This window comes from Brachyhypopomus gauderio, chromosome 14 (assembly GCF_052324685.1).
Source record: "Brachyhypopomus gauderio isolate BG-103 chromosome 14, BGAUD_0.2, whole genome shotgun sequence".
NCBI lineage: Eukaryota > Metazoa > Chordata > Actinopteri > Gymnotiformes > Hypopomidae > Brachyhypopomus > Brachyhypopomus gauderio.
The window spans coordinates 2,591,886-2,614,363 of NC_135224.1; the positions used below are offsets into that span (position 1 = coordinate 2,591,886).

A 22,478-nucleotide genomic window follows, 5' to 3' on the forward strand; every position below is an offset into this window, starting at 1 on the left:
TCTGATGCCCTCAGTTTGAGTGCTGGACGTCTGGTTAGCAGCTCTGATGCCCTCAGTTTGAGTGCTGGACGTCTGGTTAGCAGCTCTGATGCCCTCAGTTTGAGTGCTGAACATCTGGTTAGCAGCTCTGATGCCCTCAGTTTGAGTGCTGGACGTCTGGTTAGCAGCTCTGATGCCCTCAGTTTGAGTGCTGAACATCTGGTTAGCAGCTCTGATGCCCTCAGTTTGAGTGCTGAACATCTGGTTAGCAGCTCTGATGCCCTCAGTTTGAGTGCTGAACATCTGGTTAGCAGCTCTGATGCCCTCAGTTTGAGTGCTGGACTTTTGTTGAGCAGCTCTGATGCCCTCAGTTTGAGTGCTGGACTTTTGTTGAGCAGCTCTGATGCCCTCAGTTTGAGTGCTGGACTTTTGTTGAGCAGCTCTGATGCCCTCAGTTTGAGTGCTGAACATCTGGTTAGCAGCTCTGATGCCCTCAGTTTGAGTGCTGGACTTTTGTTGAGCAGCTCTGATGCCCTCAGTTTGAGTGCTGGACTTTTGTTGAGCAGCTCTGATGCCCTCAGTTTGAGTGCTGGACTTTTGTTGAGCAGCTCTGATGCCCTCAGTTTGAGTGCTGGACTTTTGTTGAGCAGCTCTGATGCCAGATTTGAATGCTGAATCTTGTTCTTTCAGCAGACTGCAGACTTCCCTGTTCATCCACCGTTTTTGGTTTGCAAGTGTGCGAATTCATTGTTCATTCATTGTCTTTGAGGCACATTATCTACACACTTCTTGATGAATCCAGTGACAGATGTTGCATATTAATTTATGTCAGTCACAGAGTCTCTGGTGGCTTAACATGTCCCAGTCAGTGTACAGAAAGCAGTCCTGTATACGGATCAACATGATACTGTTTTTCCCAGGGCATCCTCACTGTGCGTGCCAAGCCTGCAGGTCTGCTTTGTTCTCGTTTACCACAGCCTGCACACACCCTCCCACGTGTTGAGAACGTGCTGCATTATATAGAGGATGGAACAGAAACTATAACCCCAACCATGACTCAGCAAGATGAGACAGAACATAGTGTGCTTTTTTCCACCTGCAGGGACACATAACCCAAAAATTTACATGTCATCCTCTTCAAGCAGAATTTCACATATGGTCCCGCCTGCCTCCTGTCAGTTTTGTTCTCCCTGTGTTTGTGTTCGTTTCTCTTATTGTGGGCCTTTATTTTAAAATCCCTGCTTGTGTCTTCCTTCACGCCACTCCCTTGTACCTGGCCCCCTCATCATTGTGTGCAGGTGTCTCGTTTGATCCCTTGTTTGTGTATTTAAGTCTTGTGTTTTACTATTACCAACCATCAAGACGTTTGGGACTGTACAGGACTTACGAACTCATGTTTATAAATCCACACCAAGATGGACTTTATCCCTTACATCTTTTACTTTTCCCTGTCTCGCTCTTTAAATTGTTGTTGTCATAGTGACCGGTGTCGGCCAGAGGAGGATGGGTTCCCCCCCTGAGTCTTGGTTCCTCTCAAGGTTTCTTCCTCATGCAAAAAACTAGGGAGTTTTTCCTTGCCACTGTCGCCCTTGGCTTGCTCACTGGGGGCTAGGACTCGGCACTTGTAAAGCTGCTTTGTGACAACAACTGTTGTAAAAAGCGCTATATAAATAAAATTTGATTTGATTTGTTTGGTAGTGATGGTAAAAGTGGCACTTTTGGGAGATCGAATCAAATGAACCAATTGATTCGGAAAATGATTAGAACTTGTGAGACGTTCGAATCATCACACGCCACAGTGACATCTAGTGGACAACCAGGGTATAAATCCACAACTTTTTCTTAACATGAACAGAAGTAGGCTAATGTGTTTTTTAAGTGAAAAATGACATGAAATATTCCCCCATAGCATATTGTGTCCCTAAATAAATTATAGTCATAAAACACATCATTTAGCAGAGAACAGGGTTGTTTTAATGATGTCATTAAGACAGGGTTGCCAACTCTCACGCATTGAGCGTGAGACACACGCATTTGACCGTTTTCACACGCTCTCACGCCACACTTCCGATATCTCACGCCGAAAAAAAATCCAGTTTATTTACCTCAGATCCACATATATGATTCAATAAGTTAGTTCGCTAGCTCTGGCGCCATCCACCGGATATATAACACTGAATCTGTGTCCATTTTACGTTCGCCACCCCCCCCGCTCAACAACTTTCGTTCGCCACCTCCCCCCCCCCTCCCCCCCCGCTCAACAAAATACACTCGCCACCGGCTCCAGGTTAAAATCTCACTCCAAGCGAACGTCAAAAGATGTATTTTTCATTATAATACACTGTTAGTCAGTGGATTGATATAGCTGACATTATTCATTTTACATTGCAAGGTAGGGAAATGCTTGTGTAATCCTTTATTTACTAAACATTACAAGTAATCAGTTGTAATCAGTAAACATTCTGATCTCAGACCAGCTGCTTGAACTTAAGTGCGGACTAAAACGTGCGAAAAGATTCGAAACGTTTCGAAACCGCCTGACGTAACGAACCTCGTTTTTTGAACACGTGATTTTCCCCTTTCGATACGGACCTCGAAACAGTGTTTCAGAACACCGTGATTCAAATGAATCGATTCACTTCGATTCCGCGTTTCGAGTTTGACATCACTAGTGTTTGGTCTCCTGGTTGTTGATTATTGTAAGAACTGTGAGTCTGAATTATGTATGTGAGCTTGTGATTCCTGTCCAGTACATGCTACACTTTGTGTTCTCCTTTAGTGTTTGTTTGTGTATTTGGTTAATGTTTGATTTGTCTTTGTTTAATGTCAGTATATGGAGCATTGTTAGTTTTAGTAATAAATAGTGTGGGGCAAGTGAAACCGCATGAAACACTGAGCTAAGGTCAGTTGTAAGGTCATTGTGCTCGTTTGTCTGCAATAAAACCAAGCAGGTTTTCCATGCCTGACCTTTTTATAATGTTTTATAACGAAAAAGCTCCAAATATATCAAAACTCCCCAATAACCACCAACATATTTTATACTAGGACTAGAAAATGTAAGAATGTCGCTAAAAGGGTGATGGAAAATCGTTTTTAGAATACTCTTACGGAGTAAATCTCTCTAAAGCCACCATAACCATTGTGGATGGAAACACCACGTATATCATATTTTGTCCTGTCGAAATATCTTAAATGCGTTACATTTGCAAAACGTTTGGTTGAAAATCCGGCTATAGACTTATATAGGCCAGTGTTTTTCAAACTTTTTTTCTAACGACCCATATTTTGTCCCTGATTTTTCCCGCGACCCAGCCTACTAAGAAATATATATACAGTATACTCGGTCGCGAGCGTAAGTTGTTGACGGGGATGGCGAACGTATGTTGTTGCCCGAGGGGGGGGTCGAAAGTAAGTTGTTGACTGGGGGGGGGGGGGGGGGCGGCGAACGTAAGTTGTTGACGGAGTTTAACTATTATATCGCGATCGATCGCCAAGTATTAACGCCTCCGCCGTTCGCGCAGTCGCGCGCTATAAATATAATTTATTAAATATATTAACATTTATTTTTTAGCGACCCTTTTTTTTTTGCCTCGCGACCCATTTTAGGGTCGCGACCCATAGTTTGAAAAACCCTGATATAGGCTACATGTATTTAATGCTTTGTAGAGGCCCTTCTTCATATCAACCACTAGATGGAGCTGTCTGTAAAGAAACGGAGAAGGGTGTTGGTACAGGGTCTCCAGGGTCAGTACATGGTCTCCAGGGTCTCCAGGGCTGGTACAGGGTCTCCGAGTGGTCGGAACAGCTTCACTTGGCCGTAGCTTAAATCCTACAAACCTCCGGAACTGGACTGATGGTGTACAACAATTTAAAAAACGTTATAGACTCTTGTGTCCTTTTCATGAGGGGTGTATACACTGCAACCATACTATAACTACGATTATAGAAAAACAGTATTTTCCTCAAGGTTGTTGGGCTGCAGCTACACAACATTGCTTGTTTGTTTATTTGTCACAAGTAAACAGCCAAACAGGTTACCAGAGGTACAGGCTACACAACATTGTTTGTTTATTTGTCACAAGTAAACACCCAAACAGGTTACCAGAGGCCCTCATCCCCAGAGTCTTGAACTGTCTCCCTGCCTACAAGCTCATTACACCAGTCTCTCTGTCCTCATTGGATTCACCTTTAAAACTCCACTTCGTGCCAGGTGTGTTTGCTTTGACTTGTAATTCTAGGAATTCTTCTATTGCCCAAGAAGAGCTTCGCGGTTGGATCTGGGCTTGATTTTGTTCTCTTGTGATGTTCTCTTGTGATCGAAATGTGTTTGCTCTGGTTGGTTCCGTCGCTTTGGGCTGTGCCCTGACCCTGAATTTGAATTGTTTTTGTTACTCTTGGCGTAGCACTAAAGCGTGCGAGTGGATCTCCCTAAATGACCTGCAGCTGCATTGTTGAAATGTTCTGTTTTCATTTGCACGCGGAGAATCTACAGGTGGGTTTTCTTGCATGTGGATACTGGTGTAGACTAACTTTAGTCTGACGACACAGGAGAGATATCCGGATTGGGGGAGAAAGGGGAATAGAGAGAGAGGGAGAGAGGATGAGGGGGAGGAGAGGGAGAGAAGGAGAGAAATGGGGAGGGGGTAGGGAGAGGGAGGGGGGAGGGAGAGAGAGAGAGGGAAGAGGGAGAGAAAAGTGGATGAGTCCTCAGAGGTATTGCAGAATGTTATCACCTCTTAAAATATTGGAAGTACAATAATTTTCTATTTATTTTGATTTTTTTATTCATGAATCATCAATTGTGACGTGTTTATCATGTGGCATAATGTGACAAAATACAACGAATAGTTTCTGATGCCATTAGTAACATAATACACTTTAACTGAACAAAACGAGTTTATCAGAGCTCGAAAATGTACTGAGTAAAAGCAGGAAAGACAGGTTGTAGAGGAAATACTAACTCATAAAAGTGATAAGGACAAAATGAGTACTTTCACAAAGTGGTGGGGAGAAGATTATAATCAATAAATGATTTTTTATTTTATTTTGGAATTCTGTGTCATTCTGTCCCGTGACGCAGTACAAGTGTCTTTGGCAGAACTCACTGGGCTGATAGATCAACTCCAGCAGGCTTGACAAACACAACCATGAATCCTTTAAATCCATAAATCATTTCACCAACTTTTATTTCTTTCCTTCTCATAGCTAATTTTCTTTCCGTGCATGCATGCATTCGAGGTCTTGGTTCTTAATGTGATGAACACATTCTTGTCCTCAACACTATTCGAATAAAAATCACACCTGTTGTTCTAGGAATTCAAGTGAATTCAGGTGACTGCACTAGTGACCACTGTGAAACATGACAACACACTCGACCCTAACCTAAGTTTAGAAAAACAAACATTAAACAGAGACGTACTGATACACCACCAAAAAACCAACATCTTTTATCTTGTCTGTGTTCGTGTCAATGAACGTTGGGTCAGGACCTGGTTCCCATGTGTAATAATTATCATTTGTGAATTACAAAGTCAAGTCGGACAGGAAACCTGGATATAATTATAATGGAAGGTCTGAACAATAAGTGCAAAATCTTATTATTTCAGGAAAATTAAATGACACTGATAAAATATTATATATTAGGGTGACATCATTAAACATGAAGATCAAATCCATAAATCTTGATATTTCATTGACAAATCCTGGTTAGAATTTGTTCTAATATTTCCAAATTAGACACAAGTCATTTAAGTCTTCATGAATTATTTTTTTCTTTAATTGTGTATGCATGTGATGTGTTGGTGTCCTGATCCTGAATGAGGACCGTTCTCCAAAACAGCTTCTACCTCAGCAGGCGAGTACAGCATTCTCTCACTCTTACAGTGATGGATCTTTATTTTATATTTCAAATGCAGCAGTTCAGGACGGACCCACAGTGGTTCTTTGACTGCAGTCAGCTTAGAGCACAATTAGAGGAAGTGCTGCTCCCTGACTGAGGATGACCTCTGACCTCTGTACCGTATCGGCACATTGCAAATAAACCATTCTGTTTAGCAATGATTGCAAGTGAGTGCAGCTTTGCTAGCAGCTCGTTTTATGTGTTATTGTTATTTCTTGTGTATGTGAAGTGTTGAGGTGCTTGAGATGAGATTCTGCAACAGTTTCCCTTTTGCATCAGTAACCTTTACTTCATCAGAACAATGTCCAGAAAAAGACTGCAGTTGAACACTTCCTCTAAATGAATGTGTTACCCCAGTGAGCATAATAATAATATTAATAAAACTTCCTGTAAGGCCCCCCAGCTTTGGAACAACCTTCCAAAATGTGTCCGGGACTCTGACAAAGTCACAATCTTTAAGTCTAGGTTGAAAACTTACTTATTACTTAGATAAAGGTACAGATCCAGGGGTTCATAGGCGAAGGGTTTTATGGTAGACTGGGGCGCTGGTGCTGTCATCCTGTCACTGCTCGTGGTCACTCAAGTTTGTTGACAGTGCAGTGGATGGATGCCAATATCTCAGGATGCCCCCAAGCCTGTTACCTTCTGGTTCTGCCTTTCATCTGTCCTGCATAGGATCCTATGCAGAGCTAATTTTCCCTGTCACCTCCTGCCTAACCAGATATGATGGAGGATCAACCCACTGCCCTGACTAACCAGTGTGTATGAAGGATAAACCCACTACCCTGGGCCCTTTCACTGCCCTGAATTCTCCTCTGCTATGACTACCATTACCAAGATGTTTAGGTAACACCAAGAGGAGATTTAATTATCCTTTCCATCTTTTCTTTGTTTTTCTATCTCTTTAATTTTTGCTATGGTGACTGGCGTCGGAAAAACAGCACCACAGGTGTTTCACTTCATCAGTGATGGAAGTTCTCCATCTCTTTCTTGGTTTGTACCGTTATATTTTGGGGCAGATGTAATGTTTGCATTCAACTGTCCTGTTTGCTAACAGCTCATGATCAAAGTAAGTGCTGTCACATGTTAATCAGCACACTGGCAGGCTTGGGCAGGAGAGCTGTGTGGTGGCACATGTGATGTGCTGTTATTTAATTCCCCAGTGAAACTAACTGACCACGTGCTCTCAGTCTCCTTCCTGCTGGCCTTCCTAGAATGTCTTGCACACTGAAATTAGCTTTTGAGCCAGGGACACAATTTCAGTGGTAGACACAAGGAGTCTCATGGTTCCTGCTCAGGATATGGGGTCAGGGTCCCACAAAAAAAAAAGAAACACAATGTAAGCACCAGCACATTTGCACCAGTTCATTACAGGTATATGGCTTAGGCTTGGACTAGTCTGGGACTAAACCCCTGTGTCTGTGCTACAGCACCATTTGCAAGGTTAGCATATTACATATACCCAACAATCTTCTAATTACTAAATACTTATCAAAGACCGTTTATCTACTTTAATCTACATTAATAATCTTCTTTAATCTCCTTTAATCTCCTTTAATCCTAATGTAAACACATAATAAGTGATGAAGCAGCTAGATTCCTAGAGTACCCCAGGAGGTTGAACTTTGATCCGTTAGCTTGGCTAGCCTAATGGGAGACATCTGGCAATGCCTGTTCTGCATTTTGGAACTGGGCTTTGCAACCTGCCCCTTCAAACATGTTTGTTCATTATAACGTAGAATCATAGTTCTGCAGTAATGTGACGTGAGGAGGAATACACACTGGGTTTTGGAAGGAAGTAACTGTACTGCTTTGTGTTTATTTACCTAGTGTTAGGAAATTTGATTCCACTGGACATGAAGGGGTTAAAGGATGTGCCGTGTTCTAGAAGAGTCGTGTTTACTTCTAGTCAGTTCCTTCCATAATTCCACACTTCCAGTCTGTGTGGAGCTGAACAGCACAGATGTGGGGTTTCTGTCCTCCGACATTTAGACTGTTGTTATTCCAGTGTTACGTCTTCTGGAACTGGACATGAAAACATGGACGTGCTCCATCCTTCATACATCAATGATTCCTATGATTACAGCTATGAGGACTATTACCACTTAGAACCCGAGACGGAATACAAACCCTGTGAGAAGCATCAAGCCAGGACGTTCAGCAAAACCTTTCTACCAACCTTCTACTCCATCATATGTGCCCTCAGCGTCATGACTAATTTAACTTTAATCTCTGTTTTCGTTAGGCGCAAGTCTCGGTGCAGAGTGTTGCCTCTCAACATGGTCACTGCCGATCTTCTGTTTACGTTGACTCTGCCCTTCTGGGCCGTGTATGCAGACAGGGGCTGGATTTTTGGGCATCACATGTGCAAGGCTGTCACAGCTGCCTATATGGTGGGTTTATTCAGCAGTAACATGTTCGTTGGGTGTCTGAACCTGCAGAGGTATGTGAGCGTAGCACGCGTGTGTCTGGGACGACTGAGTGCGCGTAAGAGGAACGCGCTGGCGTGCGGTTCTCTCTGGCTCCTGGCACTGGTAGCTGCTGCTCCCCATCTCAGCTTTGTGGAAGCTCAGGAGTTCCAGGGGCAGAAGATCTGCACCTATCACTTCACACACAAACACGGCTGGAGGATCTACATGAGGTTTCAGATGATCGTCCTGGGCTTTTGGGGACCCTTCCTGGTCTCGTTGTCCTCCTCCTGTGCTATCCTCCGCACCATGGCAAAGAGGACTTCACTTCCCAAAAGATCCAGGACCCTGACACTGGTAATGGGATTCACGATCTTGTTTTTTATCCTCTGGTTCCCGTACAGTCTGGTGAACTTGCTGCATGCTTTGCAAGAGCTTCATCTCATATCTGAGTGTGTGACAAGCCTACACCTGGACCTGGCCATTCAGAGCACTGAATGTATTGCTTTCACGCACGTTTGTTTGAATCCGGCTACCTATCTCCTTCTGAACCAGAAGATCTGGAGGAAATCACAAAGGGAATATACAGCATCTGCTAACTATTTGATTAGTGTTTCTGACAGCACTGACTGCAGGTCCAGTCAGAGCGGCGCTGTCGTGCTTAACGCTCTGCAGACATTCTCAGATCAGGACTTGGACCGCTCTGGCACTGAACGCCAAGGTCACCTCCTACCACACGCTGCATACTCAGATCAGATCGAACTCACATTGTTTCAGTGACATCCCAATGTAGTCCACATAACAGGCCAGTATGGCTAAAGTGACCTCAAAAATACTTTAGCATTTAGCCATGCTTGCGTTTTCTGATGAATGTTTTCAGTGCTTCCTATCCACACACCGCACTAGTAAACAGCTTGCAAATAAATAAATAATTTGCCATGGAAATATTGCTTCCATTCCTGCTAGACATAATCTCACATCTTGCACCATCCAGAATCTTATATAAGTAAGTTTCCTGTGTGTGTGTGTGCCAGGAATCCAAAACATTCACCCCAATGTTAATCACACGAGTCTCACAAGACCCTTCAGCACAATGAAATATTTTCTAATATTTCAGAATTGCTTTCTTATTTCAAACAATGTAAATTCCAATGAAAACACTCAATCTGTCTACAAAGGATACTGGATAAGTTACTCATTTGTGTGGCATCAAGCTCACTTGTCAAACTTTCTACATGCAGTGTTGCCATAGTTACTTTGAAACAGTAATCCGACTACTGACTACTGACTACTTCTTTAAAAAGTAACTCAGTTAAGTTACTGACTACTTGCTTTTAAAAGTAACTAAGTTAGATTACTTTTAGTTACTTTCAGCAGAGGCTGATCCCCCGCCCCTATAACATGAAAATGACTACCAGTTCTGCCAATACTCACTTTATTGACATGTATTTTAACCGGAACATCAAAAATGACACTGGCATTTGTAAACTTTTTCTTGAAATAGGCTTACATGTTTTTTAAATAAATAAATAAGACAGTCTTTCTGTTCAACTCCGCCCACTTACAGGGTTGCCAACTGTCACGCATTGAGACACACGCATTTGACTGTCTTCACACGCTTACGCCACACTTCCGATATCTCACGCCGAAAAAAAAATCCAGTTTATTTACCTCTGATCCACATCTATGATTCAATGAGTTACTAGTTCGATCTGGCGCCAACCACCGGCGATCGATCGATCGCGATATAATACTGAATTTAGTCAATTTTACACCCCGCCCGGTAACAATTTACGTTCGCCGCCAAGCCCCGGTTTTTTTTTTTTTTTCAGGTTTGACGTTGTGTTTTTGAAAGTAGACAGCACTCTGTCGCCAGGACAGAGTGTACAACGGACATTAATGTTGTCTTCCTTAGCCGAAATAAAATCAAAATAATGCCTGTATTTCCAGCTGCTAAAGGCGAACCTCTCCTTCCATCTGACTTTGGCGCCGCAGAGCAGAGATGACGTAACCGCGTAAGAAACGTGTAGCCAAAAAATAAGAATGAATAAATATAACCTACGTTCCCCCGAAATGCAGAAATAGTAACGCACGATGTTTTAGATAAGTAACTTTAATCTGACTACTAGTTTTTAAATAGTAGTTGCGTTAGACTACTCGTTACTGAAAAAAGTAGTCCGACTACAGTAACGCGTTACTAAGTAACGCGTTACCGGCATCACTGTACATGAGTCACTCTGGTTGTGAATTTATATGAAGTCTTTAATATCAGAGAGCAAATATAAAGTTAAATCGAGCAAAGTCAAGAAAACCGACCCAAAATCGGGATAGCGAGAGCAGAGAAACAGGAATTACACAGTTAAGTGCGCTTGCTTCACTGTTTTCAGTGCATGTTTCATATTTCTGCTTGCTTCCTGATTATAAGAGGAAATACATCACAGGTCAAGGCTAGGTAGATAAGATTAGCTGAACCATCTACTGCATTGTTTTTTTTTAACAATTAGATGTCATTCTTAGATAAAGTGCCACAGATAAAACATTTACCACCCAAAGCCAACAAAAAGGTGAATGTTTATGTGCAATAATCAGCATTCCAAAACGATCCTAGTTTGATGCATCAGCCGTTAAACGTGAAATTAACAAAACATCTGAAACAAAGTTTAGGATGCAGTTTCACCGTAGTTATCACTACGTAGCTAGCTAGATGTCGATTTATGCGGTATTTTAATTCATCTAGGTAGCTGTCACGGTACGGCCCCCTACTGGTCACCCCCGTTTACAGCAGCAGCTGTCCTGTAATTGTTGCGTTGTGTGCGTCCCTCAGGTGGGCGGAGCCCGTGATCCGTTTCACCGGAGGGTCGTTTGTTTGTCTATATATGTCTTGTCTTTGTACCAGTTGACCGCTGGTTATTATATCCTTAATTTAGATCATGTCACGGGGTTTTTGGTTTGCGCACTTTCTCTATTAAACCATCCTTTTCCCCTGAGACTTGGCGTGATCGCTTCCATTTTATTTCGCTCACCATGCCCGTCACAGTAGCTACGTTTGGATTCCTAGAGTTGTGCACACAATTAATTTTGTTTGTTTTGGACGTTACATTAGCTAATTCTCTGTAACTTCAGATTCACAATGAATTCAAAATTTAGAATTATTTTTAATCAACACATATATTCACCATTTCGTAGGATTTGGGTGGTAGATGTTTTTTTACCTATGGCACTTTAGCTAACCGTGATGTCTAATTTTTTTAAATAAATTAACCAACATATCTCATGTATGCATAAGATTGGCAGCACCTATTAAAGGTATCCACATAAAACAAGAGCTAGGAGGGGTGACCATTTTCAGCAAATGTTATTTAAAAGCAAAACCATGACAGGCAAAAATGTATTCTGCATACTGGCTCACAACATGACCGAGTGATCAGTCACACTACTCACTAATGGAATCCAATACCGGAATGATCTGCAGGTGTAGCAGGTTAACTGGTGCACAGGTTTTCACAGCCCGCATTGCATTTGGCTTTATGGAAGTGGTCAAAACTGTCAGAATGTTACTGTTATGTTTAATGTTTAATCAGCCCAAAATGTACATACATTTTGTTTCTGTTCTTATATCACGAAGTAACTGATTTATTCCTGGTGTTTGTTCCATCAAGGTTTTAATAGTACAATAAAAAAAATTATTTTATTTTAGAAGTGCAGTAGACAAACCAACAGCATTCTCCCTCTCTCTCTCCCCTCTACCTCCCTCCCTCTCTCTCCCATCTACCTCTCTCTCCCCCTCCCTCTCTCCATCTACCTCCCTCTCTCTCCCCTCTACCTTCCTCCCATCTACCTCTCCATCTCTCCCCATCTCCCTCTCTCTCTCTCTCCCCTCTACCTCTCTCCCATCTACCTCTCCATCTCCCCCTACCTCTCTCCCCCTCTATCTCTCTCTCTCTCCCCTCCCTCCCTCTCTCCCCATATGATTCTTATAAGGCTACAAATGTCTCTCTTACTTAAATCAGATATGTCTACATGCTATGTTTTTTATATGTTCAGCACAAGTCAGTTTTTTTTATGATTATGGCCACATTCATACAAAAACACTTGACATATAAGGGACTTTTATTAAAAAGTTGTAGTACATTAATTTTATATGATTGTACAGAAGTATGATCTCTTTATATATATATATTTTTTTAGTGGTGGGCCGTTAACGGCGTTAACGGCGGTCGTTAATTTGATAATCTTATCGGGCGATATAAAAGTTATCGCCGTTAATCTATTCTTAAAGTTGGGTTGGGAACTGGGTCAAAATGGGTAAGCAGCAAACTATGATGACTTTCAACTTGATAGTTTAGCTCGGCTGTATTCCTATCCAGATTGCACAGTAGGGGCGAGAACGAGTTTTCAAACCTGTGAATTACAAATCGTACGTGTTTACATGGATGCAGCCACGAAGTCGCCAGGTTTGCTTCATGGAAAATTCATTTTTAGTAACGTAAAGTGTTACCGGAGCGGAGCTCGGAGCGGTCGTTTTCTGCATGGTCCTAGCGCTAGATTCATCGCTATTTAAATATTTCTTTTTATTAACCGTTAAAACTGCAGAGGACCAAAACCGGCTTTTGAAAAAGTCCCCCCAAATTACGTCCATGAGGTTAAATGTACTAAATGTTGGCTTACATTTCAAATATCATGTTTAGCTGAATAAACATGTTATCAACCCCTTTTAATGTACAGTATGTAGGCTTACAAATTCATGTTTAACTGAATAAACCGTTGAACACAAGTAGCCTACATTTTATTGAGCATGTTTTTCTTCAAATATCAAAGTAGAACAGCTTTCTCAAGCAGTCATTGATGCATTTTGGAAACAGGAGATGAGCCCCTGTGTCACGTTGAGGACCCCGGCCCCTCCCCTTTGGGCGTGTGTAAACGTGGTCCATGTGCTTTGTCTGCGTCTATGGAACTCTGTGGTTAGGGTTATGTCGTGTGATAATGTGTATCACCTGTGAATCGTCTCGTAATCACATGGGGCTAATGTAGTTTGTCTATTTAATGTGTGCTCGCGCGGTGTCCTGTGCTCGTCAATGTCTAGGTTTACACGTTGCTGTGTGTACGAAAGTTGTTTGTTGCTCGTGCGCTATTGCGCAATATCTGTTAAAATAAACGAAGTGACGTCAATCCAGAGGATTCCGTGTCTCGTCCTTCGTGAGAGCCCGAACGTCACAGATTGACGAGCCTTAGAGACACAAAGAAAGGGAAAAAATGCAGGCTACAAGGCAAAGTCAAGGAAGGGCCAGAAGCCCTGCACGCGGCATTGCCGCGCGTCTTCCTCCCCCCTGCGCCGCGGCTCCATGCCGACTCAGGCGCAGATGAAGCGGGACCCCGAGTGCGCCTACCTGCTGTGCGCGGTTCGGGAGACCTCCATACCAGGGTTGGCAGAGGAGTACCGCAAGACAGCGGCGCGGGTGTGGCAAGAACGACACGCCGCGCCTCCCAGAGAGCTCTCGCCCATACGGGTTAGCGTCCCCGACCTATACGGGACAGGGACGACACCAGAGGGCGAGCTCGAGGGGGACTCCTTCCCGCGCCATAAGACCGTGCCCACGCTGGAGCAGCTGGAGACAGACCCGGTCTGTGCGTCCCTGCTGCGGTCTGCTCAGGAGCAGGACAACCCTGAGAAGGCGGAGAGGCTCCGCCAGGAGGTGGTGCGGATCTGGGGTACGGAATACCCACCTTTCTCCCCTTTGTGGGTGGGCTCCTTAGAGCAATACGCGACGGAGGGGACCCCCGAGGGTGAGTTCGGGAGTGGGGACTCCCTGAGCGAGGAGGAGGAGAAAGATGAGGGCGAAGAACCCGCTCCCTCGGTGTGCGACGCCTCCACCGAGGAGGAGGAAGCCTACCCTCCGTCTGTGTGTGACGCATCCACCGTAGACTACGGTGGGGAAGGAGAGGACTACCCTCCCTCTGAGAGCGAGGCTGCCACCGATGACTACGGTGAAGAGGAGGGGGAGGAGTCGGAGGACGAGGATTACCTTCCTCCGCCCGTGTGCCCCTCTCACACCACAGGGGAGGATGGGGAGTACCCATCGGCGGAGGGCTCCTACACCACAGAGGGAGAGGTTAGCCCTCCCCCCTCGGAGAGGTCTGCAGAGACTATGAAGGGGAAGTGGACTCCCTCTTCCGATCGCTCAGGCGACAGTGAGATGGACTGTTCCAGGGGTGGCAGCCCGGTGCAGCCCATGGAATGGAGCCGGAGAAGAAGAGGAAGAGGAGATGGAGACGGAAGGGGACCTCCCGCACAGCCCGGTCGGCACGTCCGCCAGCCGCGCTGCTCCAGGCGCGTACGCCAGCCGCGCTGCTCCAGGCGCGTACGCCAGCCGCGCTGCGCCCTGCGGAGGGTCCGCAGCAAAGGCTGGAGGAGGAAAGTCTCCCGCAGCGCCTGCAGCTCCCGACCTCTCTCCTCTCCTGGCTCTCCTCCTGGCGCGTAGCCTGGCGCCCATGTCGTGTGTGTGTGTTCCAGTGTTTGTGAGTCTTCCCGTATGTGTACCGAATCCCCTTTTCCCGTGTGTGCCTATGTGTGTAAGCGTGCCTGTGTGTGTATTCGTGTCTGTACCGTTGAATGTGTCTAACGTCTTCTCCCCGGTCTTCCCAGGGAGGTGGTGCTAGGCGATTCGTGACGGAAGCTTCGCCGAGGGCGGTTAACCCCCAGACGCAGGACTGAGCGCGTCGGATCCGCCCATCGTCGTGGGTTCGGGGCACTCGGTCCTGTTGGCACCCCGGGACGGGTAGTGCCCTTGGAGGGGGCGTCTGTCACGTTGAGGACCCCGGCCCCTCCCCTTTGGGCGTGTGTAAACGTGGTCCACGTGCTTTGTCTGCGTCTATGGAACTCTGTGGTGAAGGCTATGTCGTGTGATAATGTGTATCACCTGTGAATCGTCTCGTAATCACATGGGGCTAATGTAGTTTGTCTATTTAATGTGTGCTCACGCGGTGTCCTGTGCTCGTCAATGTCTAGGTTTACACATTGCTGTGTGTACGAAAGTTGTTTGTTGCTCGTGCGCTATTGCGCAATATCTGTTAAAATAAACTAAGTGACGTCAATCCAGAGGATTCCGTGTCTCGTCCTTCGTGACAGCCCGAACGTCACACCCTGGTCTAATGCACCCTCTGTATTAAGAAACCCTATCTCAAAAACTGACTTTTAGTCATTACTTGGGTAGCACGCATATGAGCCATTTTAATCTAGATTAATCTAGATTAATTTCAAGATTTCAGTGAGATTAATCTAGATTTAAAAAATTAATCTATGCCCACCCCTAATTTTTTTACAGCAGATTTAACATGTTATAAATGTTTTGAAGATGTTGAGTGTTTGATCTTTCATATATTTATATGTCTTACACTATAGAACAAATTACTGCACTGTTTTGGGAGTGTTTCTATATGAAATATATGATCAAATGCTAGATTATGTACACACAGAGAATGCAGGCAGTATTTATTGGAAAGAGACAACTTATAACACTTGAACGTAAGTTGTATATTGCGATCAATCGCCAGTGGAGGGCGATATAGATATGGATCTGTAAATATATATAGATAGGGGCCTATAGATATGTAAATAAGCTAGATTGTTTTCGGCGTGTGAAATCGGAAGTGTGGCGTGTGAAGACGGTCAAATGTGTGTGTCTCACGCTCAATTACTTGAGAACACTGCCTAAAACAGTAAGTTCCTCAATAAAACCCAACTATAATCTTTAGACTTTGTAATAGCTAAAAATTATAAACACTCTGCTTGTATTCACCTTAAAGCATTAATATTTCTTGAGGCTGCTCTATTTTTCTTCCCTCTTAGTTCTGTCAGTTTGGCATTGATTTTAGAGCTAATGGTTGAAGACGTGTACTTTAAAAAGTAATGTAAAAAGAGCTATGCTATGCTAACTGTTTTAGCTTGCTAGGGTAAGGCTAGTTACATGAATAAATCTGGAAGTTATCAAGCTAGCTCGCTAGGTAAAGTAGCCTAGTATCGCTAACTAGACCTTGGCCGGTTTAAAAAGACACAGAAAACCACTATAGGCAATTAACACCATACAGTAACGTTAATGAATATAACTGCTGTAATTGAAACAAATTAAAGCTTCAAGACGTATTAGAGACAACTAACTAACGTAAATATAAAGTTTATTCATTTATTCATGTAATGACTAAGTAGTAGATGGTTGCCCCGTGAGAGATCCAGACTAACGGCGCGTGCTCAATCCCGCCAAAACAATCCTGTCAGCAGCAGATCGGCGCGCGCTGTTCCCGCTCGTCAAAATACCGCCTGTTCTCGCACTCATGATTGGTTGTAATACTTATAAACTAGAGCTAGCTAACTACCTCTAGAAAACACAACGTAAACGTAGAATTTACTGCAATTCTAATACACAAGAAAAAAGAAAAATATTCCATATCGCACATTAACAAGAAAAGAAAACAAGGTAAACAAAAGTAGCTTAATGTTTGAAACTTAGGCCACTGGTGCGCACTAGACTACATGTCTTCTTCTACCACCTGCTTAGATCAGTCAGGTGAATAAATGGGGAGTCATACATGGATTGGCACCCTTTACATGTTTTTATTATCTGAACCTTCCAGATACCGATGACATTCAAATATAAACACATAGGATAGTTTTCCCACGTTTTCCCACTTTATCACATGTATGCAGGCCATAAATTGTATATGAATTACATATGTATATATGACATATATGTCACACAGTACATACATTTAATACATACAGTATTTAGAATGCTATATACAGAATTTATATGATAAGGGTAAAACTCATAAGATTTATATGATAAAAAAACTTTCTCTCTCTCTCTCTCTTTCTGACCATATATCCAGTAAATCTATATATATTACAGATAAATTCCTCTCTTCATTTAGAGCTTCCTTTATCTTCTCAAAAATCCAAAGATTATGCACAGAAAAAGACATGCTAATTCTGCCCCAAAATAACACTGCCCCAAAATAATACGGTTTTAGCAATAGTACCCAAGCAGGGTGACATCAAACAAGCAGACTAAGATCAGCTTTTTCAACCCAAACAGGTCAAATTCTGTAGACTATATACCAGACCTGAAACCCAATTTAAATAATCTTATCATTCCCTGAATATTACATTTCTTCATTTTTAAACTCTCTTGTGTAGTGCTTTGACCTTTGGCCCTTTATGTTTTTGAGAGACTATCGCTCACTGACACAGAGTGCAACAACCTTGACTTACTCTGTGTCCTACAGTTCACTATGCTGAGAAACATGGACATGAGTTAACTCTGGTTCAAAAACTGAGCTAAAAGGTATTTAATGTATTTGGGTCACATCTATGTTTGACAGGAGTTACAGGTTTATATTAAGCACCACAAACCCGCAGTTTCATAAATGTGCCGCTATTTTCAGAGTTTGGGGGAGAAACATAGAGAGATAACATTAAGAGAACACAAAAAAATATGATCACAGATTATTCTCTCAAAAGGACAACAGTCTGTGAACACACAAAAAACAGCACATACACGCATTGATAACACAGACAGTCAAGCAGAGAGAGGAGGGGGGAACCACATGCCTGACACACTGTTTTTGTGTCAAAGTTTGCATAAAGAGAATTTTGTTTTGGCGTTGAATATAGATCAGCAAGAATGTAGATTTAGTGGGAAGTCCATCCAGTTTAAACACGAGAAACTGTTCTGAACTCAGTGATCTCCCAACTGATCCAAATTCATCTGTAGAGCTGTGAGTCTCTCTATGATCAAATCCAAGCTTTTACTAACAGTCACAGTCTGCATTCTGATAATTCTACCCTTCACATCAATCATGTTGGGCAATTTCTGCCAGCGTTTGATAACTGACCCCTCTCTAGTACACCAGGGCAATGCCTAATCCAATCAGCAGAAACTCAGGCCTCAACATCTTCCAGGGAGAGAGGCGCGAGACACAAACCACACCACATCCCCCACGAGTCAAACACATGAGAAGGTTCCGTCCAGACATGTGGGTTCTCCATGACTCCTCTTGAAAAAAACAGTATGAATTGCATTGAGTCCTAATCAATTCCATATTTCTTGTTTGAGATTCGAAGAGCAGCGTCAGTGAGTTGGAACAATAATCAGAATAAAGCAAAAGGAGAAATTCGCTCACCCCTCCTCATCTATAGTTTGCATATGGACTATAACTGCATTGTAAAATAATCTCTCCTGAATTATTAGTCTAGGACCAGTGTCTAGTCTAGGAACAGTGAAGGATGCCCATAACTAATATTTTGTTATTGCTGGCGTGTGAGATAAAAACAGTATTTATTGCTTTTTTTAAATGACTTTGGCAGGGTGAGCAGAAAAGTTTGGATCAAATAGTCTTTATTTTTCTCCACACGTTCCTCGTGTCACAGTGTGCTTCCTGCTTGTGGACTCCTGCCACTGTCTGATAAGGGCAAACGAGTTCACAGTGAGGAGCTGATTAAACGCACGTCCACTCACCCAAAACCGAATTCATCTGTGCAATTTTCTCATATTTACCCCATCTAAAAAGCTAAAACATGCTAAACAAACAAGTGGCTGAAATGAGTCTCTTCCGCAGGGTTTTCCCGGATCTCCCGTACAGATAAGGTGTGGAGTACGGTCATCTGGGAGAGACTCGGAGTAGAGTTACTCCTCCATGTAGAGGGCAGCCTCCCTTGTGAGACGCTCCGGGCATGTCCAACTGGGAGGAGACACCAGGGACGACCCAGGACATGCTGGAGAGATAGCGTATTCTATAGAGATATACGCCTAATATGTAATATTTTATTATGGCATATAGTATAACTATGATATAATAATAACAGTAGTATTATAGTATTAAATATATTATTGCATATATCACACAGAGCCACTCACATTTTATAAATCGTGAAATTTACACATGGCAATCTATCATGAGAAAAGAACTCCAATAAGTATGTAAATAATTTATTTGAAATGTTAAGGAATACATTAATGTATCAATGAATGCATATCAATTATGTAACACCAACATGATTTAAATCATCCTAATATTATTGCGTGTACGAGCATGTGTGAGAATGCCTTATTATAGTGTTCTTGTTCATACCACGTTTCAAATACGAGGACACCTTGATGCTAGCTTGCACGCACAAGAACAGTCTGGTCATCACTGTACATCTCTTCAGTTATTGTTGTTATAGCAAAGCACTCTCCTGCACCTGCTTCCAACAGTTTATTTCTCTCCTTTAATACAATTTAACTGCTTGAAAGAGAAACAAGAACGGAACTCTGTATCTTTACCAATCATATTGAGAAACAGGAAGAAGTGGATTCAGATAGGCTCTTAATATATGCAAAGCAATTCTGAGCTCCAACCACAATAGAGTATTCAGATAGGAGGAGGAGGGGGGAGGGGCATGTCTGAACATGAAACAACAGGAGCTCACATTCAGCGCACTTCAGTTAGCACTGGTGAGGAGTTAACAATGAGCATTCTGTTTCAAATCCTGTTTGCTCTTTTCACGTCCCTGCTGGGTGGACTCTACCTCCTGGGAGCATTTCGACGGCGAAGACCTGGAGAACCTCCCTTAGATAAAGGGCCTGTACCCTGGCTGGGTCATGTGTTGGAGTTCAGGAGAGACACAGCAAAGTTCTTGGAGAGGATGAAACAGAAACATGGAGATATTTTCACAGTGCAACTGGGAGGGTTCTACTACACCTTCCTGACGGATCCTCGCTCCTTTAGTTCTGTGTTCAAGGAGACGCGGGCAAATCTAGACTTCAATCAGTTTGCAAAACATCTGATTGCACGTGTCTTTGGCTACCATGCCATCGAGGGCGATAACAAGATGGTTCAGGCATCCAGCACCAAGCATCTGATGGGTGATGGGTTGGTTGTGCTCACCCAGGCCATGATGAACAACCTCCAGAACCTGATGCTCCATAACATGGGTGCTGGAGATGATGGTAGAGCCTGGCAGGAAGATGGACTCTTCGACTACAGCTACAACATTGTTTTTCGTGCGGGTTACCTGGCCTTGTTTGGGAATGAGACAGCCAAAACAGGAGGTTCGGAGAAAGCCAAGGACATTGACCGAACTCAGTCAGACAAGCTCTACTATGAATTTCGCAAATATGACCAGCTCTTCCCTAACCTGGCATACGGTGTACTGGGACCAAACAGTAAGAGAGAAGCTGAGAGGCTGAAGAAGCTATTCTGGAAAATTTTGTCTGTGCAGAAGGTAAAGTCCAGAGAGAACGTCAGTGGCTGGGTGAATGAAATGTACCAGGAGAGGGCTGACATCGGTGTGGAGGAGGTCATGTTGGACCGATACATGTTCCTTCTCCTGTGGGCATCTCAGAGCAACACAGGACCTGCTTCTTTCTGGCTGCTCCTGTTCCTCATGAAGCACTCTGATGCCATGAAGGCTGTGAGAGGAGAAGTGGAGGAGGTTCTACGTGAAACAGGGCAAGAGGTGAATCCCGGCGGGCCACTGATTAACCTGACCAGGGACATGCTGCAGAAAACCCCCATTCTGGACAGTGCGGTGGAGGAGAGCCTTCGAATGACAGCGGCCCCTGTGCTTACCAGAGCCGTCCTGCAAGACATGACCTTGAACACGGCCAACGGACAGCAGTACAGCATCCGCAAGGGAGACAGAGTGTCACTGTTTCCATACACCGCAGTTCAGATGGACCCAGAGATACACCCTGACCCACACACCTTCAAGTATGACCGCTTCCTTAACCAAGAGGGGGGCAAAAAGACTGATTTCTATAAAGGTGGGAAGAAGGTGAAGTATTACACCATGCCCTGGGGTGCTGGTTCCACCATGTGCCCTGGGAGGTTCTTCGCTACAAATGAACTGAAACAGTTCGTTTTCCTCATGCTTACATACTACGACTTTGAGCTTAAAAACCCAGATGAGGAGATTCCAGATATAGATACCAAAAGATGGGGATTTGGAACTATGCAGCCAACCAGGGATGTGCAGTTCAGATTCAGACTCAGAGGATAGGTTGAACAAATTGTTTGTGCACTTTCACAAACAATTTCAATTCCATTATCAAATATTACCTTAAATGGAAACTCAAGGAACAATATTAAATTGTATTATGATTTAATTAACATGTACATTAGAAGAAAAGCTAAATATTGCAAAAGAAAAGATGAAGTGGGTGTATGCTGGCAGTCATTTTATGTTCTAAAATTCAGGTATTATTACAATCTGTTTTAACATCTTTGATGTATATTCAAAACATAAAATAAAAATATCAGTTCTTCAGTATATATATATCAGTTTTTTTTTTTGTTATGCCAATGGGGCACATTGATATAAGAGCATATTGTGAAATCTGTGCAAATTGATACATTTCTTTTCTTGGCAAAGTCCATAATGACGTGGGCATGTATGGGTATGAAAATCAGTCCACCATGAGGAACGCTTCCAATTTGGGGGTTTTTTCTGTACTCATTTTCCAACAGTGCATGTTCTTTAACAGAAGAAAAGCAGGTTTCTTTGAAAGAACAGCTTAATGTTATTGAGAAAGTGTGTGTGTTTGTGTGTGTGTGTGTGTGTGTGTGTGAGAGAGAGAGAGAGAGAGAGAGAGAGTATGTGTGAGAGGTAGGTGAAACAGAACCTCAATTATCCAAAACAAAGCAGATGATTGACCCTACTGGAACACAGTGGTATATAGCAGGTCAATTCGCTCTGGGTTTTCGGTGCTTTAACACTGGGCCCTGGGCAAAAACGCGTTCCTAGTCTGCGAACCCTGTTCATTGGCAATGGCAATAAAACTTTTTCTGATACTGATTCTGATTAACATCAGAACATTTTACATCAAAGGACACAACAGACCCAAGATAAATTATGTTATGGTTACCTTTTTAAACCCATAAATCAGAACATATCTCAAAACTCAAGTTACACTTCTCTTAATCTTCAATCATTGTAAGACAGTAATAAAGATTTTTCAAAAACAAATGATCAGTTGTTACAGAATATCTGGAACTAAACACAGTTATGTCAGATTTATTCTGGAAATAAACACAGTTATGCGAGATTTATTCTGTAAATAAACACAGTTATGTGAGATTTATTCTGGAAATAAACACAGCTATGTCAGATTTATTCTGCTTTGTAAAGTCTTTTGTGTCTCACTCACAGGAGTCTG

The 22,478-nt window shown here is 43.1% G+C and overlaps 3 protein-coding genes and 1 long non-coding RNA gene across 4 annotated transcripts; 3 read left to right on the forward strand and 1 right to left on the reverse strand.

Annotated features, from left to right (window-relative positions):
• The first annotated feature begins 7,549 nt into the window (after positions 1-7,549).
• LOC143475496 (C-C chemokine receptor type 5) lies at positions 7,550-18,328 on the forward strand. Its single transcript, XM_076973348.1, has 2 exons — positions 7,550-8,643; positions 14,930-18,328. The coding sequence occupies exons 1-2, from the start codon at positions 7,918-7,920 to the stop codon at positions 14,996-14,998; spliced, it is 795 nt and encodes a 264-aa protein (XP_076829463.1). The 5' UTR covers positions 7,550-7,917; the 3' UTR covers positions 14,999-18,328.
• Positions 9,387-14,895, forward strand: LOC143475497 (uncharacterized). The gene is made up of 2 exons (XM_076973349.1): positions 9,387-9,526; positions 10,519-14,895. The coding sequence occupies exon 2, from the start codon at positions 13,629-13,631 to the stop codon at positions 14,763-14,765; it is 1,137 nt and encodes a 378-aa protein (XP_076829464.1). The 5' UTR covers positions 9,387-9,526; positions 10,519-13,628; the 3' UTR covers positions 14,766-14,895.
• A 366-nt stretch (positions 18,329-18,694) lies between the features above and the next one.
• Positions 18,695-19,226, reverse strand: LOC143475500 (uncharacterized). Its single transcript, XR_013121033.1, has 2 exons — positions 19,197-19,226; positions 18,695-19,072 (listed from the first exon to the last, which is right to left on the reverse strand). It is a non-coding gene; the product is annotated as an uncharacterized LOC143475500 (long non-coding RNA).
• Positions 19,227-19,698: 472 nt separating this feature from the next.
• LOC143475495 (7-alpha-hydroxycholest-4-en-3-one 12-alpha-hydroxylase-like) lies at positions 19,699-21,592 on the forward strand. The gene has a single exon (XM_076973347.1). It carries the CDS (start codon positions 19,721-19,723, stop codon positions 21,320-21,322), a length of 1,602 nt encoding a protein of 533 aa, XP_076829462.1. The 5' UTR covers positions 19,699-19,720; the 3' UTR covers positions 21,323-21,592.
• Positions 21,593-22,478: the final 886 nt, after the last annotated feature.

Excerpts from the sequence above, each read along its gene's own strand:
- LOC143475496 (XM_076973348.1), top strand. The coding sequence starts at position 7,918 with ATGGACGTGCTCCATCCTTCATACATCAATGATTCCTATGATTACAGC. Across the intron at positions 8,644-14,929 it reads GATCCAGGACCCTGACACTG|GGAGGTGGTGCTAGGCGATT; the intron begins GTAATGGGATTC and ends CGGTCTTCCCAG.
- LOC143475497 (XM_076973349.1), top strand. The coding sequence starts at position 13,629 with ATGCCGACTCAGGCGCAGATGAAGCGGGACCCCGAGTGCGCCTACCTG.
- LOC143475495 (XM_076973347.1), top strand. The coding sequence starts at position 19,721 with ATGTCTGAACATGAAACAACAGGAGCTCACATTCAGCGCACTTCAGTT.